Source organism: Hemicordylus capensis, chromosome 1 (assembly GCF_027244095.1).
Source record: "Hemicordylus capensis ecotype Gifberg chromosome 1, rHemCap1.1.pri, whole genome shotgun sequence".
NCBI classification, from domain to species: domain Eukaryota; kingdom Metazoa; phylum Chordata; class Lepidosauria; order Squamata; family Cordylidae; genus Hemicordylus; species Hemicordylus capensis.
The window spans coordinates 303,833,091-303,855,347 of record NC_069657.1 but is presented as its reverse complement, the minus strand read 5'-3'; the positions used below and the strand labels follow the sequence as shown (position 1 = coordinate 303,855,347).

At 43.1% G+C, this 22,257-nt stretch overlaps 1 protein-coding gene and 1 long non-coding RNA gene across 3 annotated transcripts in view; one reads left to right on the top strand and one right to left on the bottom strand.

The window, feature by feature from the left end:
* Positions 1–396: 396 nt before the first annotated feature.
* On the bottom strand, positions 397–22,173 carry LOC128340908 (uncharacterized). Of its 2 annotated transcripts, none has more exons than XR_008314076.1 (3): positions 21,622–22,173; positions 8,731–8,980; positions 397–1,369 (listed from the first exon to the last, which is right to left on the bottom strand). It is a non-coding gene; the product is annotated as an uncharacterized LOC128340908 (long non-coding RNA). The 2 variants fall into 2 exon arrangements; XR_008314077.1 differs by lacking the exon at positions 21,622–22,173 and adding an exon at positions 9,596–9,717.
* Positions 21,317–22,257, top strand: part of LMBRD1 (LMBR1 domain containing 1) — a 100,946-nt gene continuing 100,005 nt past the window's right edge. The window contains exon 1 of the mRNA XM_053286735.1: positions 21,317–21,432. Coding sequence (XP_053142710.1) covers positions 21,367–21,432 — 66 coding nt within the window. The 5' untranslated portion in view covers positions 21,317–21,366. The remainder of the gene's footprint in view (positions 21,433–22,257) is intronic.

Sequence of the window (22,257 nt, the reverse complement as noted above, 5' to 3'; positions counted from 1 at the left end):
TTTGAGGTAGACATCATAATCAACCCAGAAATGCTAATTTTTTGAAGCAGCGAGTATAAAAACTTGAGATAGTGCGAGACTGTGTTTTATTCTATGGTAGCAACTAAATATTTCACTTAGTTTTTAAAATTACTCTTCCAAGGATTTCTCATTAATCATTTACTTAGTCAATTTACTGAGATTAGAGACCACTTTAAAAGACAAGATATTTGCTTAAACAGAATATGTTTTGTTGACTACTTCCCAGGGCAGGCTATATGCTTGCAGCCATCATGCTTAATTCAAATGAATGTACATCTAAACAATTTATGTTTACATTTCTAATCATCCTATAGTAATTATGCCTTTTGTATTTATTGTTTTATTAGCAAGAGCCTTTACTGTTTTATTTCTGTTCATAAAATGTTTATAAATGCAAAGTGAACATTCTTTTCATCCGTTTGGGAAAAAGAACGTTTTTGCAAGCTTTACAAAGTTTTCTAAATTTTCATGGTATGTGTGGTGATGTTTGGTTTCATAACATGCATAATTAATTAACTGCAATGACATCAAGGAAACACTTTTCTCTTGGTGATTTAATATGTATACATTAATTATGAGAAATACAAAGATACCAGATTGCCTATGTATCAAAATAATTGGTAGTTTTTATTTTTATGGAAATAATGCATGGAAAAATATATGCATTATTCACAAATACCAATTTGCTTTCAAAGTATACTTCAGTACTGAAAGTGAGGAAACCTCTTTTGTTTTTGCAAATTTAGCATATTTCCTGCTAATTTTAATTCTTGTCCATTACCAAATTCTAATAATGAATTTACTATTGTACATGTAAATGCCCGGAGATGGGCAAATTTGAAAAAACAAACAAAGTTGATGCCTCTCCGTCTCATCTACAAATACTGGATAACATCCTAATGAAGAGCTTGCATAACAAGTATAGTTGTGCTAATGCAAGAAGATCATGTCTTCTTTATCATCCCTTCTGCTTAGAGATGCATATGTCAGACAGTATAGAAATATGATAAATATATAAATAAAAATAAATATCATTCTAAAAAACCCCTTAAATACTAGTTATGCAAACATTCCATTTAAAACAATTAAGACATGCCACAGCTGCGCAAGAATGCTTGTGATTGTGCAACGTTAGTCTGGAATGCAAGCTCCAGATTTAGTGCAAGTGGCTAGTGAAACAGCTAGGAAAGTACCCTTCCACAAGCGCTTCATTAGTCCAGATATCAGCCACGGGCTTGTTCAGGTGGCTAAGACCCACCCAGGAAAGAACTGTATCTTATTCAAGAAGGCTGCCATGTTGGGGAACAGCCACTTCCTTCTTGATCTTGCTTCTGTCAATTTTGCTTCACTGAAATAAAAATAAACACACCAGTTTAAATGAACAGATGAAAATAACATTTCATGAATTTCATAACATAAAGCCGTGAAGATTCCATTGCTCTTAGCAATATCTCCATTCTTTTTATTCTGATAAAATTAGGACCGCCATATGGGAAAAAGCATAGGTCTCTTATACCTATAAGAGATTCATAGAAGAGGGAATTTTAGTAGTGGCAGCTTTTCTTCCCTTGGCCTGACAAGCTGCACCTGCTTTAATTCCTTCTTCTCAGCTTCTTTTAAAGGTACAGAAGACCTTCCCGCTTTTCCATATGGCAGCCCTAGATAAAATCTCTTTTCTTCTTTCTCCTTTTGCATACCAACACTTTGTGCTTCCTATAATAAACTAGTTCTTAGACACCACAAGCTCTCCTAATCTGGCATTGGAGGACCTTGAGAATTCCAGACAACTGAACCAGACACAGGGATTTTCACAGATCCAGAGAATACCCAGCAGGAGAATGACCACAGATGTCAATCACTAGATGGAACAGAACATTTCCTCTGCTTGTACTGGGTACTACCTCAAATAGTTCTCTTGACTGTAAAATCTTAAATCTCTTTAATTCCTTCTGCTTTTTTTACAAGTGCCAACATAGATCTCCAAATCTGGACCATTATTTTTTCTTGCTGCAGATTATTTCTGGGAGTTAGTTCTCATTTGTACTGTTGATTTTAGCTACTGCCTTTATGCAGATAAATACCACACTTATCCTCCCTCCCCCCCACCCTCCGCAACTTCTCTATTTCCAGCAAAAAGAGCCACCCTTCAAAGAAATAGTGGGCAACTGTATTCCTCCAACAAGGGAGACTGAACTTCAGATGTCACCACAGATCAATGAAGAACTCTTTTTATTTTATTTCCATTTCTTATATACTGTAAAGCTACACACATTCAAATAAAATGACTTTTTATAGTGAAGCACAAGATCAAGAAAGTGAAATGAATGAACAATTATTTTTGTTTATTTTTTAAACTTTGTCCCCACCCCCTGCCCCCTCTCTTTTTAGTCCATGTTATATCCTGTACCTATACCAGACATACTTGAGAGATGTAATGCAAAAACATGGTTTGGGCTATCCATGCCATGGTTTCAGCTTCCAGGTGTCCACAGACAAACCATGCTGATAGTGTTGCCTGCTTTTGCTGCCCATCAGCTTCATAAATTGATTCTCATCTCCACAGTATCCTAAGGCAGAGCAATGGCCCCGGCTGTGGTTTGTCAATCATCTCTAACCAGTGTGGTGTAGTGGTTAGAGCACTGGACTAGGACCGGGGATACCCGAGTTCAAATCCCCATTCAGCCATGATACTTGCTGGGTGACTCTGGGCCAGTCACTTCTCTCTCAGCCTAACCTACTTCACAGGGTTGTTGTGAGGAGAAACCGAAGTATGTAGTACACCGCTCTGGGCTCCTTGGAGGAAGAGCGGGATATAAAATATAAATACTAAACTAAATTCAGACATAAGAGCAAATCACAGTTAGCACAAACTGTGAGTTTCCAACAGGCTTCATACTGTGGTTTCATATCCTGGTTTGTCAGTTCCAAACACACCACGAGGCTCAACACATGATCCATGTTTAGAGCCTAACTGGGCACTGCAGGGAGAGTGGGCTTAGTCCGCTCTCCCCGCAGACGAACAGGGAGCTTGCTCTGGGCGGCTGGATCGGCCACCCACATGATTACCAGCTCCATCACAAAGTCGGTAGGGGTGATGCACGGGGCATTCTGGGGAGACCCCCGAGGCCGGTGAGGGGGGGCTTGTTGAAGCCTTCTGGTCAGGAGTCTTCTCATGAGTTGCTGAGGCATGGAGCTGCGCTGTGGTGACTCACCATTGCCAAAACAGGGTTAGCAAAGCACTTGCTCCACTACCTTTTTAGGGGGGGGGGGTTAAGCAGGCTACCCGCCAGGAGCGAGGCATGTGCCTGAAACATTTTGGAGGCCATTGTAAAGGCCTCTGAAATGTTTCAGTGCTGGGGGGGGTATTCGGCATTTCAGTGCTGGCGGGGGTAGTACTTTAAGGGCAGGGGAGGGTGTACTCACCCCCCCACCGCATTTCCCCCACCGGTGCTCTGTAAACCTTAAGCCCCTCGGGGCAGCAGTGTTCCTCCCTGCCGCCCCATTCCCCTCCTCAGCCGGAAGTAGCACCTGTAGTGTGCGCGCACGCACAAACGATGGGCGCACACGCACTCGCTACTTCCAGCCACTTCCGGGTGACGGGGAAACGGGGCAGCAGGGAGAAACGCTGCCGCCTCGAGGGGCTTAAAATTTACAGAGCGCCGGCGGGGAAAATGCGGCGGGGGGGTGAGTACACCCTCCCTCGCCCTTAAAGTACTACCTCCTCCGGCGCCGAAGACTCTTTGTGCACATCCCTACCAGGAGCCAGCGGTTCTCAGGAGCAAACGGCTCCCAGCAGTTCTCACAACTGCTTGAAAGCGGGATAGGCTCCCTTAGCCTGCTTTCAAGCAGCTATGTGACTAGTCTCCACAGCTTGTAGACAAGCTCGACTTCATGTTAAAACAAATCGTGTTTTCACATAATGTATTAGCCAGCCGTTGTTATATTGACATAAAAGTAAGTTTACTTCCACATAAGCAGACTTTGGATCAAGGGTGACTGGTGGGAGCAGGGGAGGTGATCAAGTGCCCCCCTCAGACAACTAGTTTGCCCCTCCACCGGCCACCCATTTCTGTTACAGAAATCTTGCATGTGGAACATATCTCGCCCACCCAGAATGCACTTTGCCCCCTCTAGGTCTCCTCATTTTTAACTAGTGCCATCACTGCTTTGGATTGCAATCAAAGAGAAGAAAGCAAGGAAATATGCACTTATTTTAATCTGGTAGTCTTGTTGTGATCATTAAACCCAAAGTAGAGTTTATGTATCCTATATATCATAAAAAAATGGTTGAGCAAACAGTGGAAACTGTGTCTAATTCAGAGATATTGGCACATCTTACAATGCCTTCTCGATAACAGTATTTCAAAATTTCCATGCAAGGCTAAAATGCATTGGATTTGAATTGCTGGATGATTTCAATAAAGATCTTTTCATAGCACCTTTGGATTATTCCCTCTTGTTTTCTTCAGTGTGTCAGTATAGTAGCCTGTCCTGCCCTGGAGATGGAGTTCTAGTGCATCGACCTTTTGGACCAACTATCCTAATGACCACTAGGGGCATTGGGAGCAGAGGTATCTAGTGAGGGTCTCCTTACCTGTCCCTGCTTTCCTCTGCTCTATGACCCCTGCCTTGACTCCTCAGGCACTTCCTGTAGTGAGTAGTCCTCTTCCTTTCCTCCTAGAGAGAAGATGGAAATATCTCTCTCTCTCTCTCTCTCTCCCCCTACCTATTCATGGAGGCTATTCTCACGAGGGGGGGGAAACTGGGCTAAGGGAACCCAGGCCGATTTTCCCCCATTGTGAGAACCACCAGGCTCATGGGCAAACTCAGTGGTTCAATGGCAGCTAGCCCGTCAAAGTAGCACTCCCCTTAAATGAGTTTAACTGATCGAGTGCTCCGTTAACCCAGTTTGCAAGATCGTGAGATGGCATGACTCCATGGCAACTCATGAGTAGACCCTCAACTGGGAGGCTACAACAAGTCTCCCAGCATTGGCGATCTCTCCAGAATGTCCCATGCACTTGCGCAGAGCATCCTGGGACTTCCAGAGACCAGATGGCCCCTGTCCCTACCAGCTCCATGGTGGAACTGGTAACTGTGTGGGTGGCCGATGTGGCTGCCCAGGGTTGAGTGCCTGCTCGGCCTCCTTGTGTACAGGGAGAGCCAAGTTGGGCTCCACACACAGGATCATGTGTAGAGCCTCATTATGTAGCTGATAGATAGAATAGGTCTTTCCTATCCCAAATGTACTTCACAAATAAATAAATTTAGTTTAGACTCTACAGTGATCTCCATGCGTCTTTCTTAAATAGCTGCAACAACTAAACTCTGCACTCTATAACTTCCTTGGTGCTTTGCTAAATAATCACAAACCCCAACAACTACTTAGTCATGACTAACTTTCTTTTAATATAACCTAATATCCTGGGATCTTCATGTGACCTAAATTGGTGCTGGTGCTGTGCCATTCACAGGACAACTGTCCTGCCCCTTAGAGATATGAACACAGATACAGACAAAGCTCTGAATGTGAAGAAATTGGCTTATGCTTTTAAGGAGCACTTTTGCAGGCATCTGGGGAAAGTCATGATTCACTTCATTTCCAGAGAAATCCCTATGGGACTTTAACCAAAGAACTCTGGTTTAAAATTGAATCAGGATGATCATGCTGTTTAATTGTATTGGTTGTGCTTGGAAGAAAGGAAAAAACAAGCTCTTGTGAGCCAATGAAAACCCAATTAATTTCACCAGAAGCATAGTAATTCTAGAAGGCATGGGCCACACAAATACCTCAGACGGATAAATGTAGTGACATTTTAACTCTACTTTAAAAAACAATTCCCTGACTTAACCCTCAAGGATTCATCTTTGGCCGCAAGATGCCAGTGGAAAAGTATCTTCTTCCCATAACTCAAATACTTTGCCTGAAAGGATATCACCAGTAAGAAGTGAAAGAGGAGAACATGGGTTCAGTTCCCAAATGAAAACCATCCTGTACATACTTGTTTAAAATGACATAGGAGGAAAGCATGTAAAATCACTTTAAAATCTCCAGGCAAATAAGTTTTGTTATTTGTCCAGTTTGTTAAAAATCAAATGGCTTTAGAAATAATATAAACACCCTGGAGCCTTCAAGCACACTTTGGCAGGGACACAAATCTAAATAATGCCTTTTAAAAAATCAAAATGGGAAGAAAAAAACCCCAAACCCTCTATACAGCCAAAGTACTGTGGCATTTCTTTTAGAATTCTGAAACAGAAATATTTTAGTTGCAACATTTTTGACAGCAAGGATAATTAAATTAAAATAGTATCTCATGACTGTAATCTTAAGCACACATTAATTTAGTGGGACTTACTTCCAAGTAAAAAAGCAGAGGCTCGGGAGGCCATACCAATTTCTATATACTTTTCAGTTATATTTTATATCCTCCCTTTTCTTCCTCCTTGAAAAGAAGAAACATTTCTGCTAGTCTGCTATTACTCTACTTCTGTCTTCGAGTTTGCCAGAGGCAGACACAAAAACCCATATGGAAACTAAAAGGAAAACAGAGCAGATGTGTGGGTGGTGTATATTATGCCCTATGCACGCATAGTGTCTCCTTGCAGGATGAATGTGCCAGGCTGGTTGGAGAGACTGTAAATTATTTTGCTTCCAACTGAAGAGAGGTCATCCCCAGTGGCACCACAGCCATTCCTTCTTCAGACAAGAAACTTGGAAGCATTTTTGTTAGGGTAAGCTATGATGCAAGAGTTTTGTGATTAGGCCAAAAATGCCATGGCTATGTCAATCAGAATAACAACTCATCCTGAATGTTATTCTGTCACAGAAAAATAATACATGGTATTAATTATTCTGGGTTAAGAGTGGCCCAATATTAAGTCATGCTTTTACCAATTACCTTCCCATCCTGCTCTCCTTAAGCATCTGCAGGACAGCTTCAAGTATGTCCCTTCATGTTCTCTCTGTATTCCATATGGGAGTGACAAAACACCACTCTTGAAAAAGCCTTCATTTTTAGAATGCTTTAAGCATTAGTGTGGATTATTACTTCTATCCTTTCTAAAGTTAAGCCATAGTGGCAGCTTCCATCTAAGAACTCTTCAGGTTCTAACTTCTTGTTCTCCCTATCAGCATCATTTTTGCAAAAAACAAAACAAAGCCCACTAGTTAGTGGGAACTATTCTGGCAGAATATCCAAGGATCATGCTGCAGTCTGACATTGCCAGAACCTTTGCTCTCTGGCAACTAAACCGATAGTATTCACCTGGAAACATGTTCCTGACTTAGAAGTTCTTTGCCTCATTTGTTGGGCAAGTATTTTAGCTATCCTGTTTTAATATTTCATAGAAGAATGCTTATGTTCAGTTTTAAATAATAGCCCCACATTCTTTTGCATTCCTCCTATTAGTTGTGGCTGGAGTGATTCTAAAGTAAAAACTCAATTTCTCTCACATGAGTATTTGATCATTTGGATGAGCTAGCAATATACCACAACAAGGGCTTCAATTGAGCAGTGCAGAAAGAGACTGGAAAACTAAGAGATTTGGAACACAGTAGTTTTGGCATGTTCTCTGATCCATTACAATTCCTATCAACTGAAAATCTGTTGCTTTGAGGCAAATAAAGGACCAGTCACACTTGGAATATGCTGGAATATGACATCCAGACCAACACTGCATTAGTGCAAAGAACAAGGATGCAAACATATAAGGTCACATAGCTGAGCAGATGTTTAAAGTTTCTCAGTCACTTGCACTTTCCGTCTGCTTGTGCAAGTGTTGTACTTGCACAACAAGGATAGTGGATAGCTTTGCATCATTCCCTGCAACACTTATGGACTGGAAAAGTGATTCCACAAGAGGCATGCCACAGGTTGCGCAAGTACACATTGTTGCACCAGTGCACCACCAGTCTGGAACTCAAGCTCCCTGCTCAGCAGAACCTGTTAGCACAACATGCTTGCCCTAGTGCAGCATTAGTCTGGATGTCAGTCACTATGTACCGTTCTACTACTGGAAATGCTACTACTACGATGAATATTTCTATACTGCTTTCAACCCAAAAGTTCTCAAAAAGGTGTGCATTAAAAAATAATAATACAGCAGCCCATCTCAAAAAGGATATTGTAGAGCTGGAAAAGTTGCAGGAAAGGGCAAATAAAAGGATCAGGCAAGGAGTATCTTCATTATGAGGAAAGGCTATGGTGTTTAAGGTCTTTCCCTGCTGAAAACAAGGAAACTAAAAAGGGCATGACAGATTTATAAGATTACAAGCCAACCCCGCACAGAGCATCTGTGCGCTCTTTGGGGCAGGCTACCTCTCCCCTGTCCCCCCAGTCTCCAGCGGGGCTGAGTGCCGTCGCCGCTGCCAGTGGGCCCGCAGAGAGCCGCCGCATTTCCAATGCTTTCTGTGGGGTTTTGTCTTTGCACTGCAGTGCTACAACATTGCAAAAAAAGAAGAAGCAGCAGCAGCTGTATTTTCCCATTGTAGGTTTGTACAAGTTAGAAAAGACTGCTAACCCTGCTGGTGACTTTGCACAACACCCTTTATTTACAGTTTCTACATGATCCTGCCAAGCTGAAGTAAACTACCACTGACGTAGTGTGTAGTTTGGAAAGTGCCCTGCCAACTCTTCCTTTGCAAGTTCCCTTTGGCACCACTGGAGGCAGTCTTCATAGACATGAAGAATAAAGAGAAGGTACTACCTGTTGCTAAGGGGGAAGATGGGGGGATGCTAAAGCCCCTAAGGATACTTGAACACTGAATGAGCACAGGGACACCAAGGCAAATGAACCACGCTTAGTCTTCTCCAAAAGGATGCTTCTCAATTGGAATCTCAGAACTTTCATCTTCTTTCAAGCACAGCATCAGAACTGCTCCCAAGTTCTTCATCCACAAATGGGCAGAATCTACCCTATATACTCCGGCACTGGAGATGGTTTTTGAAGGTACACCCTGGAGAATAAGAGCGCATAGGGACATAATAATCAAGAACATGAGATCAAAGAATCCTCAAAAGCACCTAGTGATACAAATTGCAGTAAGCACCGAGTAATACTTGTGACCTTTCAGCATATCTTTTATCAAAGTGATAGAACAAGTTCCAGATTACCATTCTGGGGTTTACTCCATTCTTTTAATTATGCCCCAATGAACAAGGATCTGAGGAAAATGCAGGTCCTAAAGCAGCTCTATAAATATATCAAGTAAATATATTTTCACACTGAGACCCTGAAATGCATTGTGCTAGCTCTCTTGAACGGAGATTCAGATCTCTCAGAGACATGCTTTCATATTTGGATCAGGCCCAACCACAGACATTTATTTTATTCTGCTATCAGTATAGGGTGAATTGATTTCATTAGCAGACTCCCAACCGGTGCAGTGGAGACTGCATCCTCAAGTCTTCAACCAAATTGCAGTAAGATTCAGAAACCCAATAACAGATCTCCTGCAAGTTCAGCAAATCACTGGGTGGATGCCTTCATTTAACAATATCAGCTTCCAGGGTGTTTACCAAGATTTCAGTAGCCCTAGCAGAATCTTTCCCTTCCTTGACGATAAACTCACCATCTCCCAGTGTGGTCATTGAAACAACTGTCAACTGCTTGAAGGATCATGTAATTGTCATAAACATAGAAAAGAGCTCTCTGCACCCATAGCAATAAATAGATCATTTGGGAATTACCCCGACTATGCTTCAGGACAGAATGTTCCTTTTACAGGAGAGGTAACTGCAGGTGACGGTTTTTACCAGGTGTGTCAGATAGAAATGACAGGCAGATGTGAAGTTGCCTCAGCTGCTAGAGTGGCTGATATCCTGCCAGAAAATGGTGATGCAGTCATGTTCCATGCCCAACGAGCAGATGCCTGGATTTGTGGCTGCACCAAGGGAAGTTATTCTAAGGAACAGTACTCAGCCAGGGAACCCCACAGAATCTAGCTAACAATGAATGTATTTTGGAATGGTGAGCCCACCTTCTGGGTGATATAGCACAGGGGACGCAGTCAGCATACAAGACTTGTATGAGCTCCAACAAACCTATGCACCAAGCTATATGACTAGCCGTTCAGGGCTTTCAGCAAAGAGCAGGGGAGCACATATTCTGCTCCAAAGAGACAACATCAAAGACAAAGGCTATATAAGCAGGAAAGGTGGCACAAGACCATTGTCTCTCCACATGATACTGAAATGTGCAAAACAGAATTGGGGGGTTACTGAGAACAAAGCATATCACTGGGGTGTCCAAATGATGGCAGAGGGCTGACTATCCACCAGGTGGAGTGAAAGCTTCTTCTTTGGGTCTTCAATCAATTTTAAAATACAGAAATCTAGGAACACACCTCTTGCAAGTTCAGAAAATTACCCGGCGATTTCCCACCCCCTAGCCCTGCACTTCATGTCAACGTTTGGTGCCTTACAACCTACAGGATAGATGCACTGTCATGACTATGACTGACAAGGCTTCTGTATGTGTTCTTTCTCACTCAGAGATTTCTATAGATACTGAGGGAATGAGGCAATTCCCCATATTGGCTGTGGAGCTCTGTGTTTTCAGAACTGCTATAACTGTTGTGCTGAAGATATTAGACAATTCCAGTAAGGCCAGACTCCTGTCACAGGAAGCATTCTTCAGCCACAACCTGTTCTGCTCCAGTTAGTTGCATGGAGGTTGAATGGCAACCACAGCAGTGACTCAGCTATTCCTAAGGGATGCTATCTATGTTTTTGCTTACTACAGAGACTCTACAGTATTGATTATGCTACCTGGAAAGTTTTTGGCAGCTGGTGTACTCAAGGGGGCATGCCGTTGGCAGAGGGTAATGCAGGAGAGGCTAGATATGTTGCAAGACAGCTTCAGATGAGATTTATTTATTTATTTATTTATTTATTTATTTATTTATTTGATTTCTATATCTCCCTTCCAAAAATGGCTGAGGGCAGTTTATAAAGAGAAATAATAAACAAATAAGATGGCTCCCTGCCCCAAAGGGCTCAAACACCAATATCCTGCAGAGGCAGGTGTCAATGTTAAATGCCATCTTAGTGTACAGGGGAAACAAGCCCCCTACTTCCTCAAACCATGGAAGAAGTTGTCTTTTGGAAGCTCCTTCCCTATTGACAAGTTTTATACCTGGAACCATAATTGGGCCCTAACTGCACTCATAATGCTCCTTCCATAATGGTCAGTTCTCCCAAAGGAGCTCATTTTCTAACCCTTTGTGATCATTATATCAGTTAGATGAGGAAGCTTTGTCAGCCAAAAGGCACTTACTGTATTTCATCAGGAGAAGTTCTTAGACTAAACCCCTCATATCAGAAATTCTTTACTCTGTTTAGTGCAGAACTTAACCTTTCCAACCAGGGATTTTGGCTGCTACAAATAGCAAGCAGATTAGATTTGGCAGTCCTGAAAGGGTCTATTAAGAATGGTTACCTGGGTGAACTTACATTCGGGTCTGGGTGTGGATCTAGCATGCTAGACTATATACTAGTTTCATATAAACTACCGAATTCTGTTTATTTTGCTGTGGGCTTAAGGGTCAATAGTGACAATCTTCCTATTGCCCTGACAATACAGTTGGAAGGGTATCATGTTTGCAGTAGAGTGTAGTTTTTAGAGGGGTTCAAGTCAGATATGAAAACTGGTAAAATTAAATGGATGGATAGGATTGGCAAAGCAGTTGAGGATTTTCTTAATTTGAGTAGTACACAGCAAATGCATTCCAAAATTACAGAGCTTGCCTTATCTGAAGAAGTTATACAACTCTACCAAGATCTGGTTAAAAGGTTTCAAATTGTTTTAATGAGCGAGTCACACATGAAGGCCCGTTGTAGTTATAGGGGAAATTCTAGATCTTGGTTTGACAGTGATTGTGTTAAGGCAAAAAAATCTTTGGTGGAACAGTTTAAATGCTATAGGCAGAGTGGCCATCACTCTATTCCAGCTGCCCTGTAACAGGATGAGACAGTATACAAGGCTGATTTTTTTTAAAAAGGAGAATGAACAAAGGGACGTTTAGGCAAAGCTACGGATAGTAAAGATTCTGCAACTTTCTGGTCAATAATGAGCTGACCTATGGAAATCTCTGGCTGAAACAGGATCCCTTGTGACAGCTAAGGCATGGGAGACTTTTTCTGCTCCCATTATGCATCTAAGGCAGCCCATTTGCCATTAGAGGCCCCTAGTTTTAAATTAAATGAGCTATCTGCCTGGCCTTTGGTTACAATCTCAGAGGTGAAGGGACTGATAGCCCCGTTGATAAGTGGGAAAGCTCCTGGTTATGACCATATCTCTGTGGAACTCATAAAAAACAATACTGATTGGTGGGCTCCAGTTCTAGCAGCACTTTTAACAACCATGGACTACACCTGGAAAGCCCCAGAGGAATGGAACTTGGCACCTATTGTTCCTCTCTTTAAAAGGGGGGTGAAATCAAATCCTGCAAATTACCATCCAATAAGTCTGCTAAGTGTGGTTGGAAAACTCTACACCAGACATGTACTGTATGTGGTAAACTTAGAGAGTGGATGGACAATGAGGGGATAATTACTGAAGAACAGGCAGGGTTCAGAGAAGGGAACTCTACAGTAGATCAGTGCTTGATTCTGCAAAATCTTATTGACAAATACTGTTCCTGGCCAACAGGTGCCCTGTTTGTAGCATTTGTGGATTTTAAAACAACATTTGATTTGATAGCTGGGACAGACTATGGAGGAAATTGGAGGTCTGTTACACAGACTATTGCCTCTTGGTCCTTATATGTATGCTACATGATAACAACTGGCTTATGGTGAGATATAGTACCCGGAACCATTTAATGCAGAGGATACCTGATATGAATAGGCAGGTGGACCCCTTTTTAGAACCAGGGCCTGCTCTGAGACCCCCAAAAGCCAAAAGGCTAGATTGAGGCCTGTGTCTGGATTGTTGTTCTGGCAGGAAGCTGAAACCTGACTTTGATTTTTTTCTCTAAGCCAAGCCAGTGAACAGAAATGCTTATTTTTGAGGTTTGAGAGAGAAGAGGAATTTTCCCTCACTCTCCCAGTCTTGAAGCCTGTTGACTGCCTTGCTAAAAGCCTTGGACTGCTTGTTGACTTGCTAAAACCCAGCATGAGAACTAGTTTGACATGTCACGTGTAATCATATTTAGCTGATTTAGGAAATTATAAGAAACCATGCATAGATAAGACCGCCTATGCTGTACTATGGGGGACATTACATTCATATAACACTGAGACCCCCCTCTTGCTTATGTAACATTTTCTGTCCTTCTAACATATTTCTCTGGGCTGAAGAACATCAACGAGGATCTGAGATGTCCACAAGCCAGGGCCAGCTGGACATTAAAAAAGTGTCTCTATCTTGAATTTAATCAAAGAGCCAGGCCAAGCTCCTGATTGGCTCCTCGCCTGAAGGAAACAAGGCCGAAGTTTGTTTGTCAAATAGGAGATACCCTGGAGGAGATGAGGTGATTATTTTGACTTTGAGAGATGACAAAAAGGTATAAAAAGCTGTAGACAGCCATTCATGGGGGAAGGGAAGGCATAGGCTTACCTCATGGAAAAGGCACCATGTAACCCCTCTCCAGTAAAGAAAAAAGGAGGGGAATGCTAGATGCTACCTTCAATTGAAAGCAGTGCCGGGCAGCCCTCTCCCTGCATCTTCAGAGCCAAGTCACCCTCCCACCGGAGAGGCCAGCGGAGGTTTCATTCCAGCTCACCTGGAAACTGGTAAATATTGCCCATGCCATGCATTCACAGTTAACCACTTCTGATTAACATCCCTGCTTCCATCCCCTCTCCTCCCCTTCCCCTCTCCCTCTCCCTTCTGTCCCTGAATCTTCTCTCTTACCTACAGTATCCTGAGCTCCAGCAAAGTCCCTGCCTCAGCCATCCTTTGCCAGGTGGCAGGAAACGGCATCTGTCTCCCCGTCTCCTCCTTCTGGCCCCTCCTTCTCCCCCTTCCTAAGCTGCCTTAATGGACATTCCTCTTGCTGGTCTCCCTCCCTCTTTGAAAACTGTACTTTCGCTTTTTGCTCTCTGCCAGCACAGATTCTGGATTGTTTTGGAACAATCAGGAGATAGCAAAGACCTTCAACTACTTGCTCCTAATGAAAGAAAACAGTTTTAGACTATTCAAAATTTAGCAGAAGGGTTAGAAAGAAATGCTTTTCCTGTTAAGAGTCAAAGATGCCTTGAACTTATTATTGGTATGAGTTAACTGACACAGAAATTATTAGAGCAAATTAAAGGGGAAACACTGATGGAATTGCCAGGTTGGGGGAATTGTTTTGGGCTTGTTTCTAGGTAGCAGTAAGATAAGGCACTCTTTGCACACAGAAGCTGAATTCCTCAGCTTGCTTAGCTGATAACTTGACTGCCGGCTTCTTGGTGAGGCCAAAACTCTTTCTTAGCTAGCAGCTCTACGTTTTGGCAAAGGGGGAAATGATTTTAGGAATGCTTTTAGCTGTTACTGAACCCTACACTATAATAATAGAAAAGTGAAATTGATAACTACTTGCTTATATGCCTAATCATCTACACTTGTAATCAAGAGCCAGCGTGGTGCAGTGGTTAGAGTGCTGGACTAGGACCGGGGAGACCCGAGTTCAAATCCCCATTCAGCCATAATACTAGCTGGGTGACTCAGCCTAGCCTACTTCACAGGGTTGTTGTGAAAGAGAAACTTAAGTATGTAGTACACTGCTCTGGACTCCTTGGAGGAAGAGCAGGATATAAATGTGATGATGATGATGATAATAATAATAATAATAATTAGCCTTTCCTTCTCCAGAACCACCCATGAGTCTCAGAAACAGACATTGAGGCAGCTTGTTGGCTGCATGGGGTAGGATAAGGGGCAGATCAACCACCAATCAACCCCCCCCCCTTTATCATGTCATACCCATTCAGTGGGGAGTGAGTCAGGGTTGCATTTTGGCCCCTCTCCTCTTCATTTTTTATATAAATTCACTATTAGTCAGATTTCCATCCTCCAAAATGAGGTCAGCAACCAGTTCCAGTGCTGCTGTATGCAGATGACACAGCAATTATCTTCTTTACAGTGATTGGCTTTTGCAGAGCCATTCAAAAATTCGTTACATACTGCCGAGAGGAAGACCTAGAAACTAATTATCTGAAGACCAAAATTATGGTGTTCCAGAAGAAATTTGTGCAGCATAAGTGGCATATCTTCCCTAAATGCCTACCTGGAGGCAGTAATGGGCTGGATGAGGGATAACAAACTGAAGTTGAATCCAAATAAGACAGAAGTACTGACTGTGGGGGATCAGGACCCGAGAGATGGTTTAGATCTGCCTGTTTTGGATGGGCTTACACTTCCCCTGAAAGATCAGGTTTGTAGCCTGGGAGTGCTGCTGGACCCAAAGCTCTCAGGTTGAGGCAGTGGCCAGGAGTGCTTTTTATCAGCTTTGGCTCATACATCTGCTACGTCCATTTCTAGAGGTGAATGACCTTAAAACAGTGGTACATATGCTGTTAATCTCCAGGCTTGACTACTGTGATGTGCTCTATGTGGGGCTGCCATTGTACATAGTCCAGAAACTATAATTGGTAAAGAATGCAGCACCCAGATTGGTCTCTGGGACAACACAAAAAAACCACATAACACCGGTTTTAAAAGAACTGCACTGGCTGCCGATATGTTTCTGAGTGAAATACAAAGTGCTGGTTATTACCTATAAAGCCCTTAATGGCTTGGGTTCAGGCTATTTAAGAGAGCGCCTCCTTCGTCATAAACCCTGCCACCTGCTACGAGCTTCTCGAGTTCAGGTTATGGTTGCCACCGGCTCATTTGGTGGCAACCCAGGACTGGGCTTTCTCTGTGGCTGCCCCAGGGCTTTGGAATATGCCCCCTGCTGAAATAAGAGAATCTCCTTCTCTGTTTTCAGGAAGACCCTCAAGACTCTCCTGTTTTCACAGGCTGTTAATTGATTTTAATAGTTTTAATAACTATTTTATTCTATTTTTTTATTGTGTCATGTATTTTAAACTGTGACTTTTAAATATTTTAAATTCTGTACACCACCTAAAGATGTACATATCAGGCAGTATAAATATATAAATAATAATAGTAAAAACTGATGGTCAAGATATAGAACAAGTAAAGTTCTATAAGTATTTAGGTGTGTTTTTCCAGTTTAATGATTATTGGAGAGTACAGCTACACCATGTTACACAAGAGGCACAAAAGAGTGCAATGGCACTAAATAGATTCTTTTTCGGGAAGAGACGTGCAATTCCCGCTGCAATTCAGGTCTTCAAAGGGAAAATTTTAGCCCAACTACTATATGGAACCCAGCTGAGCAATTATAAGGATTTCCTCCCCCTAGAGTTGGTACAAATCAAATGTATTAGAACAATCGGGCTGGAACTGGGGTTAGTATCAATTGAAGCACATGTCTGGGTTGCAAAGATCTCTTATTATTTTGAAATTAAACCTTGGTCAAGCAGGCCTCACACCTCTGGTCCTGAAGGACAACTTTGCATCTACACATAAAGAGGGAATAAAGAGGAAATCAGAAAGTTATGGGCTAAGTAGCCACGAAGACCCATGTTGGTCTCCTTAGGGATCTTAAAAGCCAAGGAGATAATTAGGCAGCGGATTTGGGACATAGTGATTGACGAAGACAGGGCTCAAGTCAGACATTTGCCTTTCTTAGGCAATGCAACACATCCTCATAGACCAGCTAAATATTTACTTGGCACGCTTGAATGCGTGCCCTCAGCTCTCTTAGAGGGTCGCTATTTCGGTATTCCTCTTGCTCAAAGGTTATGCCTGTGTCAGTCAGGAGTGGTTGAGACAATTGATCATATGTTGCTTCACTGTTTATTTTATAAAGATATTCGGCTAGCACTTTTGTCACCTATTTTGTCTAGATTCCCATACCATCAGCCTTTTATGTGTTTCTCCTTTGTTCTGACAGTGATATTAATGTTTCCACCAAAGTGCAAAATTTTGCCACATTGCAAGCTGTGTAAGGAAGCAATTGGTAAAATCATGAGTGTCGACTGCACTATATATTGTTATATTGTAAGTGGTGTTTTGTAAGAAAGTACTGGCAGAATCATGATGGCTGGAATTACTACTATTGTGTCAATGACCGAAATAAAGATTCCATTCCAACCCTTCCAACCTTCTGCCTTAACCCCACACATCCTATGTATTTAAAACATGCATATTGTATATTACCTTCTAAACATTTCCCCCCAAAAGCAGTTTACAAGTAAACTGCCTTATCCTAAAGTGGATATACTAAACTGAATATCTAAATGAACTTGAAGTTCTATCTTGACAGGAATAGGGGAAAGAAAAATCAAATTCTTTTATTACATAACAGCCTACCCTGGACTACATTGTCGAGCTGCTTCATATTGAGGCAGTAATAAACCAAACACTAGGTAAGACCCATACAGTAGGTATCACAGTATCATTGCATTAATGATGAATGATTAAACTATCCATTAAGTTAGGGAGCAGCTTCTTTACAGTATTTTTGGAGTACTGGCTACTTTTCTAAGGAAAAGATCTGGAGAGCAGTCATGTGGGCTTATGTGCACACTCTCAAGAGACAATACATAGTCAAACTACTCTGCTCCAAAGAGACAGTATTTGGAAGAAGGGTAAATCAAAGAGTATGATGCATTGGATACGGCCGTAAACTGTAAATGCCTACATAATGGGATGGCACTGCTTTTATCCATCCCAGTGGTGAAGACTGCTGTCTCAAGAATGGGCAGTACTGGCCTATTATACATTCCCATTCTTAAGATTGTGCAGAGGGTGGTCTACCCACTCAGCTGGGTGTTTTGGCTATGGTTACACTCATAGCTACATGCGGTGGAGGTAGGCAGGCCTCATATAGATGTTCTTTCTGCTTTGCCAAGTTGTGCCCTCTTAATATTTGTACATTGGCGCCTCCACTATTTTTGCATTTGATTAGTAGAGCCAGGATTTGAGAGGCTTCTGCTTTGACATGTTCAGTCTGGGAGGGCAGGATGGTCTAATCCCCTGGTGAAGTCGATCCTGCCTTCTACTAGGGATACATTCCTGGAGATAAAGACTGCCACCTCTGTCTAATCTCAAGAAAGGGAACTGACAGCAAGTCAAAGTTTCCTCATTTCTCCAGGGAAAGCGATCTTGAGGACAATTCTATGTAACCATATCCTTAACAGAACCATCAAAAGTCTAAAAAGGACTACAAGGACAAAGATATAAAATACTGCAAATATCCCAGCTGTATAAAATTAAATCAATAGTGCAGCTATTCCATTTTAGGAGGACTAGGAAAAGTGAGGAGAAAAACCAAAAAATGATCATGTGGCATGCTAAGAATATTTTTATACAAAATGTTAAAAATACTACAGCTCTTCAGCTTAAAAAAAAGAGAGAGTTAACTGGAAATATGATAGAGGTATATGAAACCATGAACACTCTTGAAAAGGCTAACAGGAAACAGCTGCTCACTGTTCTACACAAATATAGAACACAAGGGTACTTTGGGGAAAAGGTGGGGTGGTGTTTAGACCCCTTGCTATTTTTCTGCAAGGTAGGTAGAGATCATTTAATATTCAGGCTTCCCCATTTGAGACCTGCAGAAAGAACTAATGACTAAAAGATGATAAAATAGTAAGGGACATAACATTTTGATACAACAAAGACTGCTGATAGTGGCCTGGTGTGGCTAAGAGTTTGAGCTGTGATTCAGGACTTTCCTGATTTGAATCATGCCTCAACCATGAATTCACTAGGTGGCCTAAGGCAAGCCACTGCATCTCAGCCTCAGTTCCCCAGCTGTAATATGAAAATATGGCTTACTTACCTTACAGGGTTGTTGTAATGATCCCAACAAGATAATACATGTTATCTTGTATTAATCTTGTATCAAGATTGCAGTGGCATAACTATAATAGGGCAAGGGGAGACAGTTGTCTGGGGGCCCACTGCCTTGGGGGGCCCCCAGAGGCAAGTCACATGACTGACTCCCCCAGCTGCGCACCTGCCCAGGCTTCCTTCAGTTGTAGTCATCCTCCGAAACTGATGTGAGTGTTAAGACCTGGAGCTACCAGAACAGCATGTCCTTCTCTAGTACCATTAAATGACTTGCATCATCCACAATTTAGAAAACCTTTTAAAAAATAATTAAGGATGATGTTCTATTGTAGCACATAGGTGTGTATATGTGTGTGTGTGTGTATACACACACATACTTTTTGTTACCACTATTCAGCCTCATTTAAGATTTCTTTACTTTATGAGCTGAGCTTCAGTGGGGGGAGGCATTTTAAAATCTTGTCTCTGGGCCCACTCCAACCTTGCTACGCCCCTGCAAGATTGTATTATCTTGATTGTATTATCAAGATAGTACAAGCACTTTGCACACTCAAAAAGCACTATACAAATGCTCAACACTCTTATGGAGAAGTTAAACAAAAATCATTAGGGAAATCACCTGATGGATGATAGTCAAGTCACGCATGCATGCTTGAAAGGGGTTAGGTCACAGTTGCTATGTGTATTAAGGTCAAGAGCCTTTTTGCATTCATGTTGTTGTTTGTATAAAAGAACATCTCTAGCTGTAACTCATTGTATTCAATGTGAAGCGTGAGCTGCATTGGGTACCTTGCTATCGCGAAGCAATAAAGCCTCTGATTGATTCCCTTGAGTCTGTTTGATTGGCTAAAATGCGGACCCAAGTCGAGCCGGGTATTCACATCATGGTTATACTAAGAAACATTGGTTTTTCTCCCACAAAATACTTTCCCTTCCTTCTTAAGCATTCCTGCCCTAAGGAAGGCACTGATTTAACTAGAAAACGTGACTATTGTATTTTGGAAAATATATTGCCTTTGACAGCAGGTTCAGCCATTTTGGGGTTCTTTTGGATAGTTATCTTGCAATTGTGACTTTGCTTGGCTTAGGAGATTTCAAAACGGGGATCTGGAGAGATGATTCATGCTTAGAAGCAAACTGACTCACCTTAATGTTACAACTGCTCCCACTCAGACTTATTTCTATACTACTTCACCCAAGCACAACACCTGCCTCATTGACGCACTGGTCAAACAGAAGGTGAAAGCAAGATTCTATTTATAGCCATAGAAGGAGCAGGTTCAAATTGAGATAAAGGTCAATACCATAATGTAATTATCAACAGATGAAGTGATGTCACCAAGCTAACAGTAATGTTTTTAACTTGCGGGGTGCAAACTAGCTGATGATCTCACATAAAAGCTTTAAAGCAGTTTAGAGAAAGGAGATGAATCTAAATTATGAATTCTCCAAGACAGGCCATGCGTGGGGACATGGCAGAAAGGAGGCGATTGGTTGGCAGAGGGTGGGGGAGAGAAAAGGAGGTGATTGGCTGAGAGCGCATGAGAGTTTGGAAAGCGAGAAGGCAGCAGCCAGAGAGGAGTGCAAAAACCAGGAAGTTTGCCAGCTAGGGTCGTGAAGCGGGGGGGAGGGATGAGCAAGCGAGAGAGCTGTGGGGGGGGGAGAGAGCAAGAGAGCTGTGGGGGGGGAGCAAAAGCTGGGGGGAGAGTGAGTGAGAGAGCTGTGAGAGAGAGCGAGCGAGCGGGCGGGCGGGCGGGCGGGCTGTGGGGGGAGCGAGCGGGCGGGCGGGCTGTGGAGGGGAGCGAGCGGGCGGGCGGGCTGTGGAGGGGAGCGAGAGGGTGGGAGGGCTGTGGAGGGGAGCGAGAGGGTGGGAGGGCTGTGGAGGGGAGCGAGCGTGGGGGAGGGCTGTGGGGGGAGCGAGTGCGCGGGAGGGCTGTGGGAGAGGGAGGGAGCGAGAGGGCTGTGCGGGGAGGGAGGGAGCGAGAGGGCTGTGCGGGGAGGGAGGGAGGGAGGGAGCGAGAGCTGTGGGGGAAAGAGTGAGCGAGAGAACGGTGTGGGGGAGAGAGCTGTGTGGGGGCAGAGTGAGCAAAAGAGTTGTGTGTGCAGGGGAGAGCGAGTGAGAGAATTGGGGGGGGGATGCTACAGATTCAGTGCACCACCGCACAGATGTTCTGTGCGGGTCAGCTAGTTTCATTTATTTGGGAAGCCTGTCTTTTGTTTTGGCTAAACCTACAATATTCTAATTTGCAGTCTTGACTAATAAAAGGATGGTCAACCGTCAAAGCACTGTTTTTGATGTAAGGAACCATTCAGTCAAGCAATCCCCCTAGCTGCATTCTGAAGTGGTAAACTCCCCTTTCACTTCTAAAACACAGACCTCGACTCAGTCAGGGAGTATGTGTCATTAAACAGGTGCGTGGTTCTTTTCCAAATAAATGGCTCCACATGAGGTAGGTAGCGCTGAGGAAGGGGTTGGAAGTGAAGATGGCGGTGCTTGTGGTTGCATCGGACCTCACTCTGGGCCGGTGCCTGTTTAGCTCTGCTTTGCTGGTAGGTGATTACAGCAATTTTTTCTTCCCGGTTCAGGTTGGGACTACTAAGAGTTGAGCATTCTGGTGTCCTTTCTCGCGCTTTACATAGTTACTCCTTTAAATCCCCGCTTTTAGTTTTGCCTGAGACGCTAATCTTATGCACACTTAAGAATATGTTTCAAGACAAGAGCAAGTTTTTCTCTCTTACCTCAACGGGACTTAATTCTGAGTAACCAAGAGTGCTCTGTGAGAGTATAAAACTAGCAAACTAAGCGGAATTAAATAATACCCTGACTGAGCACAAAGCTGTGTGAGCTTGTGCACGTGGAGCGAATCAAGCCACTCCTTCTACGTCCCGGACCCGGAGGGACCATTAAAGGACCGCCCCGCCCCCCTTGCCGTATTTCCAGACATTCTGTCGCAGTATACCGAAGTAACCGAAACAGAAGCTGCCTGCAACATCGGGCACCTTTGCTTGGAAGTAAGCCCTACTGGACCCAATGGGGTTTCTAAATAAATATGCAAAAGATTCCATCGGTCGTCTTTCTGCAATTTAATATTTCGCAAAACAAGTTTGTCAATCTTGCTAGGAGTCTTGTTTCCCTCCATCTCACTGAAACTAACTCCTCCACAGCGGGATTTAGTGCCAAACGTAGTAGTATTGTCAATTCGGCACAGGCAGAAGCCAAGCTGGTTACTCAAGCTTTTACAGTTCCTAAGGAAAACATCTGCCCTAATGGGTTTCCCAAGGCCGGGGGCTGCGAGAGACGCCTTTAGGTTCGCTGCTCCTTGCCGTACTACGGACGCCATTGGGTGCTTGTGCGACGACGCTACCCAATCGCGA